Below are 15,655 nucleotides of genomic sequence, written 5' to 3' on the forward strand. Positions count from 1 at the left end.
AAAGCATGACGGTAATGACTTGGTCTGCAAAGGCAGAGTAATACTGCAGGATCAAGTCACATGAAGCTGATGGAAGATGGTAAAGTTCTACCAGTCAAAATGTGGCTCATATGTAGGGGCAAGAACTACTGAATGGTGTCCTGTTTTCCTTTTAGAAAGCAAAAAACCTATACCATATGTACTGCACAAGTATCTAGGTTTTTTTCACACTGGGATTTGATAGAGTAGCCTGTAAAGAATAGGCACTTATCCCAAGAATTGGCAAAAAAGAGAGTATTGTTTAGTAGATACGGCACCAAAATACAACCATTGTGCTTTCTCACACACGTATGCTGTGTAGGCGGAGGCTCAAACAGACATAGAGTTTTAGGTCGTTGGTGGGCTATGTTTCTTCTTTTTGCTTCGGCAAGATTTGCAAACGCAGCAGATGATACATGGAGATGCCACGAGCAGCAAGGGAGAGGTCACCAATGCTATGATACCTAGTCCAACGAGGATCCCCACAACCTGAAAGACATGGTGGTGAAAAATATGTATTTAGCTCATGTGGAAAATAAAATGTGTGCATGGATAAGCACAGCATAGGTCACAAAAAACAGATGAAAACATGAAAATAATCATCTTAGTCCTCCACTGAAGGGTAAAATCTCTTTGCTTCATGCATGTGTGAGAGCTCTGTTCAGCTGATTAGGAACACACCTGCGTTCTGTTCCACATCACCGAAGCCCGCGAGTGGCCCAGCTTGTTTCTGCAAGGGCCTCTGTCGTAATGTCTTAAGAAGATATCTTTCTGAAAAACAAAAGAAGCTGTAAGGGCAGGTTCCAGTACTGTGGGGAGAGGTTCAAGGCTGGACTGGAAATAAAACTTTCTTGATACTGCTTTAGATCTACCAGCTGCTGGAAGACAAGTTCACTCATCTTCCAATAATTATCTAGATAAATTTCTTGCAGTTTCGGAAAGTGTGATGTGTTTGGGACCTGTGCTATTGTTTAGCTTCTTTCCTCCCTCACTTTTAAAAAGCATAAGCATATGCATTGCACCTATTGCACAAATACCTAATCTGTAATTTGGTGATGATAAAGGGGCCTGTAATCATAGATATTTCTGAGAGCTAGGAATCTGAGGGATCATCTTTCTAAAGTACTTCCAGCTTCTGTTCTGCTGTCCCTACACTTTATATTACAGTATTTTGCTTCCTAGGCTAAACATAAAAATTTTAAAATTGGGAAACCCCTGTTTCCTTTCTATTTTCCCAGCAATACTTGTTAAATTATCCGTTTTATCTTCAGAAGGTGGCTAGTGCCCTGCATTACCCTCCCATAGCCAGCTGCGCTGTAGTTTGACTCTGCCTCCCATTTCATGTTTCAGCCCTGCTCTTTGGCTCTGCAAGTATTACCTTCATCTACACCCAGAGCTCCTGTAACCCTGCACATTTAGAAAAGTTAGATTTGAATCACACAACTACAGTTCCTTTTTTATTTTCTCCTTTGAACTGACAAAAACTTGGAAAGGGCATGTGTGCAGAGCCTGTGAGAATCTGACAGCCTTCCAGCTCAGCATAGCCATAAGCAATCATTGTGTACTGTACATACTCTGAGGCAAGCCCTAAGACTCATGTTGAAAAGCCATGCTCACACACACACAGAGAAATGGGACATAACACTAAGCAAAACCTGTTTAGCATGCTGAGAAAAGGAAGGACGAAGAACAAAGAAATCTCAGTGTTTGCTGGCTGGGGAGTACAAAAGAGAGGAAAAGCCATGCAGCATACAAAAATTTATTTTCAGGGCTGGTAAAGTCTTTTTCACACTTCCACAGTTGGTACTGATGACTGTGCCAAAAAGAGAAGCTGTCAAATACATGAGCACATTACCTTCCATACTCTTAATCCTGCTAGAAAGCTTTAAATCCATACGAGTTGAGACTAGTTGGTATCACTTGAGAAGTAACCAGCAACCTGCACTTCATAATCTAAGTTCATAATCCAACATTTTTACCTTTGAGCCTATAAACCAGTCTTCATCACACACGACACTAGAGATGGATTAGTAAAGGAGACCTAGTCCATACGCGCTCTTAACGCATCCATCCTTGAAACAGCCCCTCTCGTCCTGTACCAGACCATTCTTTGAACAGGCGGCAACCCTTGCAGCTGGAGCAGGTGGAAAACATTTCCTGTCTCTCAACCAAACTATTTTTACTGCACTAGAAGAGGGAATCAGAGAAAGGTAGTGCTGGAATGATTCTCCAGAAAGTAACCAGTCTGTCCCACTTCCCTCAAAGAACTAGCATGGGATGCACAGAAGTGGCTATAACCCTGTATAGAAAAATAGTGTTGATATAAATAAAAGCAGTGGATGAATGAGAAGAAAAAATGAAGTTAGAAGCTGAACTGAGCCAATACATATATTAGGTTATCAATGAGTTGGTGGAGAGCTTGTACAGGGCCTTAGACTAACCCCAACCTCATTACCCTTTTTCTAGCTGTTTTTTCCTGCAGCACTTACATCCAAGTTCTGTAGACAGTACCAGCAAAATGTGTGCTTGCAGTTCTTGCACATCATCTGAGCACAGCCCTCGTTTCGCTCAATATAAATCCGGCAAACTGGACATTGCTTAACTGGCGCCTCTGTCTCCCTTCCAATAAGTGATCTAGAAAAGAAGGGAAATATTAAAGTGAAATGTGAATGTAATTACTGTTGATATTCAGCTCCACTACCTAATGTGTACTGTGCTTATTTTCCAGAGCATCTAATGTTGTTGTCTTAATGCACTCAATGTGTGAAGCTTATACTCAGTACAATACACTGAAGTATAGTCACTACTAAGTGTAAGATTATTTATATTACGTGAAAGTGAAACTCCAACCCCATGGTCTTTTATGCTCCATAAAACCAACACTCACTACATCCACAAATGCATCACCTATAGCATTAAAGTTTCGCACTTTGTAAGACAGTTTGCACAACTCATTTAACACGGCTGGATTATGCAATTTACAGCACTGTTTCCTGCCTGAGCAAAATAGCCTTAAACGCCACTAAAGCCAAAGATCAAACCTGGAGAAGAAAAATTGCAATGAGATCTCTTTGGCAACTTCTATCGATGCAGTGTCTAGCAAGCAGAATGCTTAAATTTTAAGTAAGTCTTTCATTTATTGCATGCACATGACTGAACATAATCTGATTCTGAAAACAAAGATGGATGGCCACAGACATATAATTTAAACACAAAAGTGTTTTCTTTTTGAAGATTAATGACTTACGTAAGCTTATCTGTAGGTTGTTTACACCTATGTAAAATGAGCCTAAGTCAGATTTCTCACACCAAATGGGACATTTTACACCCACTCTGTGTAAGAGTTAAGATTCAGGCAGGCAGAGATTCTGTAAACATCAAGCAAGGCTGATTTCTTAATCACAGTACAAGCCAAGTTCTGATACTGGAATACTAGTGTGGTGGATTTTTTTTATCTGGACACGAGTCATCGTTTTATCATGCAAACAGAACCTTCAGGCAGATTCAAAGCCCTGGGAGGGCAACCCAAACTTCGTAAGTATAGAATCATAGAATCATAGAATATCTGAAGTTAGAAGGGACCCATAAGGTTCATCTAGTCAAACTCCCTGCAGGACTATCTGAAACTAAACTGCATGACTAAGAGCATTGTCCAGACAGTCCCTGAACTCTGAACAGGTTTGGTGCTGTGACCATTTTTCTGGGGAGCTTGTTCCAGTGACCAACTGCCCTCTCAGTGAATAACCTTTTCCTCGTGTCCAAACCTACCACCTTATACAAATCATATAAAGTGTTAAAAAATAAATTTATCATTTAAAATAATAATTAGACTGGAATTATAGTTAGGAAACACCAAGGGAAAGGAACAGTCTCAGAGATGCACCTAAGAACCTAGAAGGAAGTCATTCCATGGAACTGATGTGAAGCACACAGCTAGCACCTCATGATCAAAAGAAACAAAAGGCTGCATGGCCTCTGTGGCTTCCCCTCTTACCCCTGCTCAGTTGGTACAGGAGAAGTCAGGATGTCCTGGCATGGACGCTGGGGGTGCCAGGCCTCCTTGCAAGAGGAGCAGAACGTCACATGGCAAACTGGGCACTCCACCGGCACTGGTGCTCCCGACTCGCTGGGTGGAACATGGCATACCGTTTGGCAGTCGGCTGCAGGGCACCACGTCCTCCGGGAGTCCAAGTGGACTTCTGAAATGTGACAGAGAGAGAAACAAAACCATTTATGCAACCTCCTTCTCATTTCATCTGCATGTGTTGAGGTAAACAAGACCCAGTTCTGCGTGTGGGTGGGGAAGCTGAAGCCATCTGCACCCACACCCATGGGCATTCAAGCCTCCTCCTCTTCCTCAGGCAGGTCTGCAGTTGGGCTCTGCTTGGGCATATGCAACAGCAGCATCGCAAAACTGGCAATACATGACTTGACACGCATTCTTTGCCTTTCTAGGGAGGTACAAAAGACTAATGTAACTGCTGCTTGCTGAGAAGCACATGTATTTTGTGACACGAGACCGTTCCATGTCTTTCACGTGTTCAGGCCATGCAGTGTCTTTACTGTAAATAGCAGAAGGACCCTCATTAAATTAACATCAAGTCACTTTCTGTGACCTACTTTCTCCCTTCTATCTACAAACTCCAATTAATACTCACTTTATTATATGATCACTTGTTAGGGAATAGACTACCTTAGCTTACTGGCATGCTGCTTCATATAGAAGTTGTTTAGAAGCTTCTATAGAATTCGCTTAGAAAAAGAAAGTTTACTCAGCGTAACTTCTGCAAGCTGTGAACCTTTGAACTTTCTGCTTCATTAAGTAAAAAAGGCCTCAGAGTCTTCAAGCCAGAAGATAAGGGAAACTGCATCCCTGGAGATAAGCAAAGGAACAGAACGATGTGTAATAGAAGATGAGAAACAGAAGAACATTTTGTATATTGCCGAAAACTTATTTTTCTCCATCTGCAGGTGGAAAATAGAAACTGGACGTCAGGACTTTGACTGACAGACTGCTTGATTAAAATGAAGAGATCCAGTGAAGAACGGGGAGACATCAGACTCTAATTTTGCAGTTGGCCCAGAGCGACATGTAGGGGGTGGGGGCTTGGATTGTGGGGGTGTAATTGTGCAAGTTTTTTTCTGCTGAGGGTCCCTCTTCAGAAGGCACCCAGCTCAAGCTGCTCTATGCTGTACTTTGAAAATAAACTATTTATTTAAGAATAATTTCTGTAATCCATGCTTGAGTTTCTGCTACAGGAAATCTAGGGAAAAGGAACTTCTGTAACATCAATATTTGTAAGGAATCGGATTACAACAATAGTCAAGGCAAGGTTCAGGGTGGGGATATTGAGTTACAGACATCACCACATGGCAGTGAATGACAAATGTTGATTCTTCCTCTCACTCCCCAGCCTTTATTCAAGGACTTTGGGCTTGCAACAGAAACCCAGCTGAAACGTTCACTGTTCGGGGTGCTCCATTGCATGTGCACTTTCTACTGCTGAAGTCCATGAGGTGCAACCAAACACCCCTCCCTGGAAAAAGGTTGTTGTGCCTGCAGGACCTACCTGCATCTCCTCCTTCGCCGAGAGCTCTCTGGTACCACCACTGAAAATAAATAAATGGAGGGGATGTCTCTGAAACAGGTGCAAATCCCTGACTGTGAGGTTTCAAAAGCCATTACAAAGTTTTTCTGTACCTCCAGTAGATAAAATATTGTCCCACTCAAAACAAAACGCTGCACAAGGGCTCCAGACATAAGTTCTCTGACAAATTTTGCTGAAACAGTTCAAGGCACTTCTTCCTATTCACACCCTGCACTGCTCCTCTGCAGGAGGTTCCTGGTAGCCCACAGTGAAGGGGGCTGGTGGAGGGAAATCTAGCAGATGCTCCAGACAGCAGGAAAAACAGTGATATCAGTTCAGTGTCCAGATATCCAGACACTAAAAACTGTACAACTAGAAACGTGTTCAAAGAAGTAAAACTTTGCCCCAAGCTCTCAGGCATTTAGATACATGTGCACAAAACATCTGGGGAGGACACCCCACAAACTTCATAACCTAATGTGCACTAGAAGTTCAGGTCTTTTCCAGTATATCAAACCTCCCTGTTGATTTTGAAAACTTCCAGTTTCTTTAAAGCCATCTCTCCTACCCATTTCTCCAGGACACTTACAGTGAGGAACCACATAAGGATGTCCATCCTCTCTGCTGGCTGCAGGACACACACGTTCACAATGCTCTGACTACAGGTAATTTTTAAGTCTGTGTCAGGATGCTCTGAGAGATTTGGACAATTTCTAAATCCATGGCAAAGACTGTCATCTCTAGTTTAGATAGTCCCACTTGTACCATCTGCCTCCAGCCATCTCATGAAATCTAGTTGCCTTCTTTCCTCTTATTCTCTTACATATGCTTACTTTGCCCTCCCAAACAAAAAAAAAACCCCAACATTTAGCTTTCTACCGAAAGAAAGCCAGAACAAAATAGCTTGCAGCTTCATTTGTGGGTAGAAGAGAGCAACATGGATGGGCAGTACGAGCCATTTCACATTTTCATGTACTTTTTAAAAGTAGTGTCCTGCTTGAGAATTTTTTATTTCTGTAACTTCCCTCAGTGTCTCTTAAAAGAAACTTGGAACTTGGAAAGACCATGGCCTGGTACTGGCTACTGCATTTAAGTCTTCACACAGTAGGTTCTGTATGATTTCTGTTGATAAACAGTAGTTGAAATGAGATAAAGTGCAATTCCTACAGGTAGCTGCTTAACATACTCAGCTTTGGAAACCTACATTCTCCTGTCCTGTTTTTGGATAAAAGACAAAATGTCTGGTTTTGACATCATTGAGAGGAGGGGAGTTGGGGTGTAGATCTTACCAATTTTTACAAATTTGTTGCATCAAGATGTAATGCATGAGATTAAACTCCCTCCTCTTCCACTTCCTTCATTTTACAAAGAACCTACAGGTGGTGTTTTGCAATCCATGCTGTCTCATACTGTTTGGTTTACCGTGGACTACAAGCAAAACGAAAAAATAACTAAAAAGGAGCAGCCAAAAAAAGGAAAGAGGCTACCATATTGCTCTGACAAGCTTCTCCACCTTTTGGTGAGGGCCATTTGTCCCCCAAGCCTTTCCCCTGCTTCCCCCCAGCCCATTCAGCCACATTCACTCCAGTCTCAGGAGAAAAGTCTTCCCCAACAGTGCTGGTACTGGGCAGGGATCTGGCCAGTTCTCACAAAACACATGAGGAAGGAGGTGAGATGTGCGAGAGAAATCTGGAGAATGCAGCACCCTGAAGAAAGGAGAATTTCTGGCTCAGGAGAGGTGCTCACTGAAAGGATGAGCTTATGCCTTCCACAGAATATTAGGAACACCTCCTTTTAAAATGGACTACTTTTTGGTCAGGCATAAAATTGAGGTTCTCGTCATCCACCACTTGGCCTATTGGGTAATTGTCACAGAAATAGAAATATAATGCATATGTCGTAACCACATCCTATTCCTCTATCTCATTACTTCTGATGACTACATCAACCCCATCCTAAACACACATAGAGCAATTCCTGTTTCTTTTATTAAAATACGTTGCACAGAAGCTCTGTGGTTTGGTCCTGACGGGATGCAGAGAAGTTAGAGATATGTAAGAAAGCTTGGTTTTAATCCTGAAAACATTTGCATTCTAAGAACACAAAAAACACCAGAGAATAGCATATTTTCAGTGCATTCCTTATTAAACTAAGCAAGTTTCAATAGATATACAGTTGTATGCCAACCAGTTCTCACCACATTTTCACCTAATATTATTTGTCCATTTTTTTAAAAAATAAGAAAATGGAGAGTAAATCTACTTTATTAAAATAGCTAGTACAGATGGGGGATGGAGAAAATAGCTTTTAGATGTATAAGTCCTTCTTTAGATCTTCAAAATTTTTCTCAAAATTCATCTCACGATGGAAAACATGTGGAAGTGTGAGAAGCATTGGATTTACCAGTCACTCAAAGGCTGGTAAGCAAAGACTGCAGAACAAGAGCAAGCATTTCAAATTACCCAATAAACTGGTCATTTATTTGTAGCATTTCTAGTAAAGCAAAGTGGGTGCTGAAGCAAAGAGCCCCCGTCTCATCAGAATAAAGTATTTAAAGGGGCCTATAAGAAAGATGGCAACAGACTTTTTAGCAGGGCCTGTTGTAATAGGACAAGGCATAATTCTTTTAAATGAAAGGAGGAGAGATTCAAGCTAGACATGATGAATAAATTTTTTACAATGAGAGTGGTAAAAAACTGGACCAGGTTGCCCAGAGAGGTGGTAGATGCCCCTTCCCTGGAAACATTCCAGGCCAGGCTGGACAGGGCTCTGAGCAACCTGATCTAGCTGAAGATGTCCCTGCTCATTGCAGGGGGGTTAGACTCGATGGCCTTTGAAGGTCCCTTCCAACCCAAACTATTCTATGATTCTACAAATAGAACTTCAGGCCAGCAGAAGCTAATAAGCCAAGTTGAACTGATCAGTCCAAAAAGGTCAGCCTTGGAAGCAACACTAAATCCAAGATAGGCAAAAGGACTTGGCTGAGGTTGCAATTAGTGCTGGTGTCCAGGTCAGCTTTAATTAGCAGGAATTGTTGTTCCCAGGCATCAGTAAGCTGGATTTACAGCTGGGGACAATAGGGAAGGCAAAAAGGTTACGTTTAAGCCTGTTACTCGGATGTCAGTTTTACTTATCATAAAGGAGAAAGGACAGATCTTAGAAACATGATGAGGAGAGGCAGTGGAGGTGGAACAGGATTTGTCAGATGTAGGCAAGAAAGAAAAGGGAAGGAGGATTTAAAAATAGACAAGTTTCAGGATTTTGTGTGTTGGAGGCAGTAAAAAAAAAAAAGGTAATGGAGCTGCACAAAAGTTCAAGAGTTCAGCTTTGGCTAGTTATTGAGGAAGAGATACCAGGAAATCATTAGTTTCACAGTCTTCTGTCAAAAAAAAAAAAAAAAAAAAAGTTTTGCATAACATATTGCAAGAACATGTCTCTTTCTTAACCCTTTAATATGATGATTTAACAAGCTCTGATTTCCACTGTTTAGAACTGTAGACAAGAGACTTATAAACTAGAGGGACTTCCTAAGGAAATAAGGGTAAATGAGAAGAAGGTAAAACAGAAGAGAGAAATAAAAAATGAAAGCACAGTTTGGGATTTTCTTTCTTTTTTGGCCTGAGTGCCTGAAAATCTTGGCTACACTCTGCATCTGCCCATGAACTATGGGGCATACTTCGGTATACTCATTCTGCAGATTCTGTACTTCATGGTCATTCATCGTGACTCATGCCAGAGAAAATCCTGTAAAAACACAAATATTCTTCTATCTGACCATCTTTTCAAGTGCATTACTGTGCCTAACATTTATGAGCCTCTGCATTTTCACACACATTCCCAATCCACCTGCATGTAAGCATACATGCATAGAAATAACACTAATACAATCTTTCAAGGAAAGTTTGAAAACAGGCAGAGTCAAGGCAAATCAGCCCCAGATACACTACCCTGCTAGCTACCACAATCAGTTCTTCGAAAATTGCTGCAACTTCCAACTGAGACTTTCAAGTTGGTCTCAGTCTTTAAAACCAGTGTGGGACCTCATCTTTCTGACTAGCAAGTTTCTTCATCAGCCTTGGCAAGGAACCACCTCCTGAAGCTGAAGGCTGAATTCTGGAATAGGAAAGCTTGGCCTCAGCAAGACCTTCAGTTTCAAACTTCCTTACTAATAGGCTTTATCCAGCAATGAGGGGTCCAATTATCCCTCAGGGAAAAGATCAGTTGTACTAGATGAACACACATGAGGCTTCCACATAAGAAAAGCTCTCTTGCAGGGATGTTTGCAAAAATACCCATCACATCACAGGGTCTGTCTCCCCCGGAAGTTCTGAAGATGTCTATGGATGTATGAAAGGACAGTGTGGGCCCTGTACCAGCCTCTAGCACCTTGTCTAGTTCTACCAGTATGACTGCCACCTCAAGGACACACAATGAGCATGCTGTGGGAAAAACGATGGAGCCTCAGGCACACAATCTGAGAGTGTTGCCTACAAGCATGAGTAAAAGCATGGTATTTCAGTAAGATGTCACTCCATTGACTCTGCTCCACTGAAATAATTTCAAATATGTCTGTGGAGCACAGTCAGACCTACTGGTTGCTCTTAAACTATTTCAAAACAAAGACATCGTCTCAGTCTCTTCCTTAACTCATCCAACAGGCTTTGTCTTTGTAGTATGTAATACTGCTGCCCCCACTGATGCTTTAAAAAGGAAGGTAATAGAAACCAAAAGGTTTGTACCTCGTTCAAATTTCAGCCTCTTGTATAGCTCAAACTGGTCAACAGGCACCAAACAGGCAATCTGAAATGAGAAACAAACACACAGAAAAAGCATTAGAAACACAGACCTGAAAAAAATGAGTAAGTACCCTGTTCTACATGCCTACTCTCCTGAGCTGGCTCTCACATGCACCTTTACTTCCTGCTTGCTTTCACCACCGTGTTCCTCTGTACTTTGACTTCCTTCTCTAAAATCTAAAGTAGTTCTTGACCTCTCCTATTTCAGCCACACAGCCCAGTAGTTCAGCTCACATCTTTCCTACCATACCTAGGAAAGCCTTCTCTGTGGGTTCTGTATTTACTTCAGGCTTCTCAGTGTTACTTCACACTGGTTTAATGTAATGAAGGGTGACAACTTGCCAGCCTTGAAGACTGCAGCACTGTGTTCATGCACATTGTGTTCAGAATACAGCTCAAATGAATGGTTTCTCATTCATGTCTCTCAGTCTTAATGGCAGCAGTCACTTAGCTCTCAGGAACCTAAAAGCTAGTCTCGTTTCCAATTTGTATTCACTTTGTGGATTTTTGGCCAAGACAGTCAATGCCATTGATGTTGGAATTTGCCTTAGACACACACCAGTCCACTGGGAAATGGACTGAAGCTAACAAATTTAGTTGGCACAGACAAACAGGCTTTGCTGATAGATTTTGCACACAACCATAATTAAACAAGCAGCCTAAAAGGCTAAATGCTCTAATCTCCAATTAACAGTCTATGTAAGAAAAACAAGTACTCTATTTAAAACTGACAAGAAAACCTGCATATAGGGTAAGGGGCGGGGGGGGGGTGGTTCAAAAGAAACTTCAGACACTTCAGGAGCCACATGTTTGTTGGACTCAGAATCTGAGAGCATTCTTGTTATTTGATCCATTTGTTATATTGTACCAGCACTGAAAATGTCTCTCTTTTACTGAAAATAAACCTAGACTAATAATAATACAAGACTTGGTCATCTGAAGGACTCTGAGACTGTGTAGAACTGACAGCTTCAAAGTGAAGGGCTCTCAACTCTCACATCCAGTATCTCACCACAGTCCTACAGATTACTGTAAAAGACAACATTTTGCCCTCAGTGAAGTGGACACTGGCCCTTGCTGTCCTTCTGGGTTGTGTGACACATAATTGTGAGAGGAAATCCAAAGACAAAAAAAGTCAATATATATATTCAATATCATGCTGTGAATACATTTTCTTTTGTAGATGGAAAAAATAATATATCAATTTGTATATTATAAAATATGAAATTATTAAGATCTCAAATCAGTTGGAATTGAAATCGCATTTTGAATAAGATATTTGGATCATTTATTTGACCTAAACTAATGTCACGCAAAAAGTAATCCAACTGATGTTGATATTTAAGTGTTCAAAGATGCTTAAAAGACTTACAGTTGAAGAAATCAAAGGATTTAATCTCAAAATGAGAAACACCAACAAACCTTTACAAAGCATATTCTTAATCTAGTAAGTCTGCCCTGCGTCAAAGTACTGTTCTCATTCAGTCTCTGAATCCAGGGTGTAAGCTATTTTTAATATGAAAGTATTTGCATGGCTAAAAAATATTACATTAATATGATTGTAAGCCACAGAGAGCTTCCTGGAAAACTTTTCACCTGTTCATCAGAAGTCAGCTGAAAACACTCTTGGAAAACAAATAATAACTTAGGGTAAAAAAAACAGTGAAGTTCAGCAGCTTCAGCAAAGAATGAAACCAACCAACAAAGCTATGTAAAACCCACAAGACACATCACTTCAGTACTGTCCACTCCCCTCCAGGGCAGCTCCAAATCTAAACAGAGTTTGGAACACAAAAAGAGTCATCTGCCTTTCTCTAGCTGAGTGAGCATTGGCAACTACTTTAAATTTTACTTCAATACAGCTAAATTAAAATAGAGGGTGTCAAGCCACTTGAGCGAATTCTTGTCTGGGGTCTTTCTGGCCTTGTTCTTGCTTTTAACAAACAGTTTTCCAAGGGCAGTTCTATTGAGCCCAGAATTCCCCATGTAATAAAAATCAGACTTTTTTATTATGGTGTGAGCAGAGTTAAGAGTTTTATTGCAGATTTCAATAGGAAGCAGAGTCAGTGCTGACAGCTTCTCTTTCTCCTGTTGAAAAACCTGATCTTACCACACCAGCCTTCCCCACTGGTTTCACTCAGCAACCACTCTTCTTCCTACGCAGCCTCTTCTTCAGGCTTTGAAAGACCAGCTCCTCATAGCACCCACGTGGAAGCCGACCTGAGAGGTGCTGAGCCAAAGACCCTCACAAACTTAAGTACCTTTAAGCCCGAGGAAGGGAATGTACAATGTGCTGCTGCCTGAATTCCGTGACACATCAGGTGTCGTATGTGCAAACTCAGCTGAGGAAAACAAAACGTGAGTATCACATCTCCCTCAAAAATCAGAAAATCCTTTCCTCAGTGAACTCCTAATCTCATTTACACTTAATCAAGAAGGACAGCTGTACGCATGGTAAAGGGATTAGACGTTTATCTCCTCCCACTTAGCATCAGAACCTAAATATTAATCTTCAGAAAACTTCTCCAGCCCCACTCAGGAGTCCACCCCAAACACCTTCTCTCCTGTACAACCACACACATCCCTGGTCTGGACGGAGGATGGAGACCTGGGGAGGAAGCAAAGCAGCAACCTGGCAGATGGCAAAGGGCCAAAAGAGAAAGACCACGAGCACATCACAAATTAGATGTTTCCTAGTTTAGGCTATGATATTATTCAATGCAGCGAGAAATGCAACAGGACAAGTTTGTGGGCTTTTTTAAATTAATATTGGGTTAACATTACAATAAAAGCCTATGAAGAAAATGAGAGGCAAGGACTCTCCTCTCCTGCAAATATGTTTGTTTAAGACTTATCAAAATATTGGGAGTTGAAATAAGTTTTCTAGTTTTCTATACATATCTGGAGTCACCGTACTCTTGTCATGGAGCACAAGAACACTTAAGAGCTCTCACTAAGAACAGCAACTTTCACCTGAAGTAAAAATATCCACGGGAAAATAGCAAAATTTTGAAGGCTCACTGCCACAAAAGGCTCCAGCTGGATCCTTGCCAAGTGTTCAAAAAGACTGCCCAACATGGTACAATAACTAGGGGTGCTGTTACTACATGAGAACAAAAAGCAAAGGAAGGAAAATGAAAGGTTTTGAAATAATTGGGTTCAGTTTACACAGGGGCAGACTGTTTCTTGTAATCTGGCCAGCGCAGTAACCAGGAACCAAGGGAGAACAACTCCTCTGTTTTTAAACACTGGCTACCACGGTGGAAAGTGAAAATCATGGCTCCACCTATTCTTTGGCTTTCAAGGGAGGTGCAAGGAGGCAATCAAGAAAACTGAATAGATCTTACTTCCTTTCACACCCATATGAATCAAACCTCAATAATGCCAAGGGAGGGAAGTTCACCAGGACAAGTGCTTCTCCCTTTCTGTACTTTCGCAGACATGCAGCAAGGGTAGATCCTGGAGGGGGCTCGGAGCAACCGGGTCTAGTTGAAGATGTCCCTGCTCATTGCAGAGAGGTTGCGCTAGATGATCTTTGAAGGTCCCTTCCAACCCAAACTGTTCTATGATTCTATGATCCTGCACTGGCAGCAGCAACTGGCTTGCAAAGGGCTGCACTCCCCACCTCTGCTTAAGTCCCACTCATCGAGGCACTGTCTAGTTTTGCAAGGAGTGCAAAACAGTTTTAACTTGGGCTGTGGTTTGCTTTTGAAAGGGGTATGAGGTTTCAATCTCTTTATTGTTAGAAATTACACCCACACCTTTCTTCATCAGCTACCATGCTCACTAGAGTCGTCATGAAATATTAGATTACTCATTTTCTCCATTAAGGAGCTCTTCTCTTATTTAGTGACAAATAAAAACAACATTAAGACTCTCTCATTGGCTCCCCTTTGATTTATTTAAAATGAGTAAATAAGAACAAAAATTTTAATTTTTACCCTGAAAAAGATAGGTTGGCCTGCAACATTCTTTCTCCTTCCTCCTCATTTTACCATTTCAATCGCCTCTAGCAAAATGTAAACCAATTTTGAAATTAAAAATAAAACTCTTATTTTAAACCGACTCCCAATGGGATTTTTGTTCAGCTATGTATGGAATATAACGCAATTAAGAATTCTAAGATCTGGGTCACTGTCCCATTTCAGCACCACTACGTAAAGCGCTGACAACCCTCTGTCAGTTTGGCACTGGTGTAGACTATAGATTTACACAGACAGAGGGGCAATAAGAATTTGCACTGCGTGCAAAGGGTTAGATCTCCCTGCCAGACTTAAGAGGCAACAGAAAAGCCCAAATCAGTATCTCCTTTACTGCCTGCTGCACAGATTATATATAAATAGATTGCTGGCATCAACATTATGATCTTCAAAACAGTACATGACTCAGAAATAGCAAAGCACAATCCCCTAGACAGTACCCAAATGAGTACTGCATTAGAAAACCCTTTATGCAGTTGAGACTTACTCTGATTCACAGCTTACACTGGTGACTGGATTTGCACCAAGTAAAACCATTTCAAACTATAATAAATTACCCCTTATTTAGATTAGGGATATTAACTAGTCCAATTAAATCAATGGAGCAAATTCCAAAGAGAGATGGGAAAATTCTAGACAGAAGAAGTCTGCATGGTTAAAGTGAACTGCATTAACATATGATGTTCCTTCTACCTTCTCCTTCCAGGAACGAATCTGAATCATCCTTGTTTATTGTACTATTAGAGCTTGAAAGGACAAACATTTTGTTTAACGAGATTGCTTTTAAAATTTCCTTTTTTTGTGCATGTAGCCAGCTATTTGAAACAGAGTCTGTAGCCAAAACCATTGCCTTCCCACCACCAACACCCATTTACTTCTAGTTAAAACCAGCTATATTACAAGCAGCTGCTATATTGATGCAACAGGACAAGATATGACCCAGGATTGCACTTGATTTTATGCACTCCAGTGGAACAAGTTTGTCTGTTTGAATGCACTATTTATCAAAACAAAACAAAACAAAAAAACCTGCTGAGGAACGTAGGAGTTTCAACTAGATTTTGTCAATGTAAAAATAAAAAACAACCAAACACAGGGGTTTCAGAAAACATGTTTTCAATGTACTGAAAACTACAATTTTCTAGTTCAAATGACTTTTCATTTTAACTTTTTTAAGAATGAAAACCTGGAACATTTTCTTCTGAGGTCCAGTGAGACAGAGTCTTCTAGCTCACCAAAAGTCAAGCCTTAACTCCCAACATCTCCTATAGTC

General features: G+C 41.0%; 1 protein-coding gene across 1 annotated transcript in view; it reads right to left on the reverse strand.

Moving 5' to 3' along the window:
* Positions 1-366: 366 nt before the first annotated feature.
* RNF144B (ring finger protein 144B) overlaps positions 367-15,655 on the reverse strand; it is a gene marked incomplete at both ends in the record, with an annotated part of 31,526 nt that continues 16,237 nt past the window's right edge. Inside the window, 5 exons of the mRNA XM_080340420.1 lie at positions 367-507; positions 700-789; positions 2,508-2,652; positions 4,013-4,217; positions 10,346-10,406. Coding sequence (XP_080196546.1) covers positions 367-507; positions 700-789; positions 2,508-2,652; positions 4,013-4,217; positions 10,346-10,406 — 642 coding nt within the window. The remainder of the gene's footprint in view (positions 508-699; positions 790-2,507; positions 2,653-4,012; positions 4,218-10,345; positions 10,407-15,655) is intronic.

The sequence above is a fragment of the Nesoenas mayeri genome (assembly GCF_963082525.1).
Source record: "Nesoenas mayeri genome assembly, chromosome: 2".
NCBI lineage: Eukaryota > Metazoa > Chordata > Aves > Columbiformes > Columbidae > Nesoenas > Nesoenas mayeri.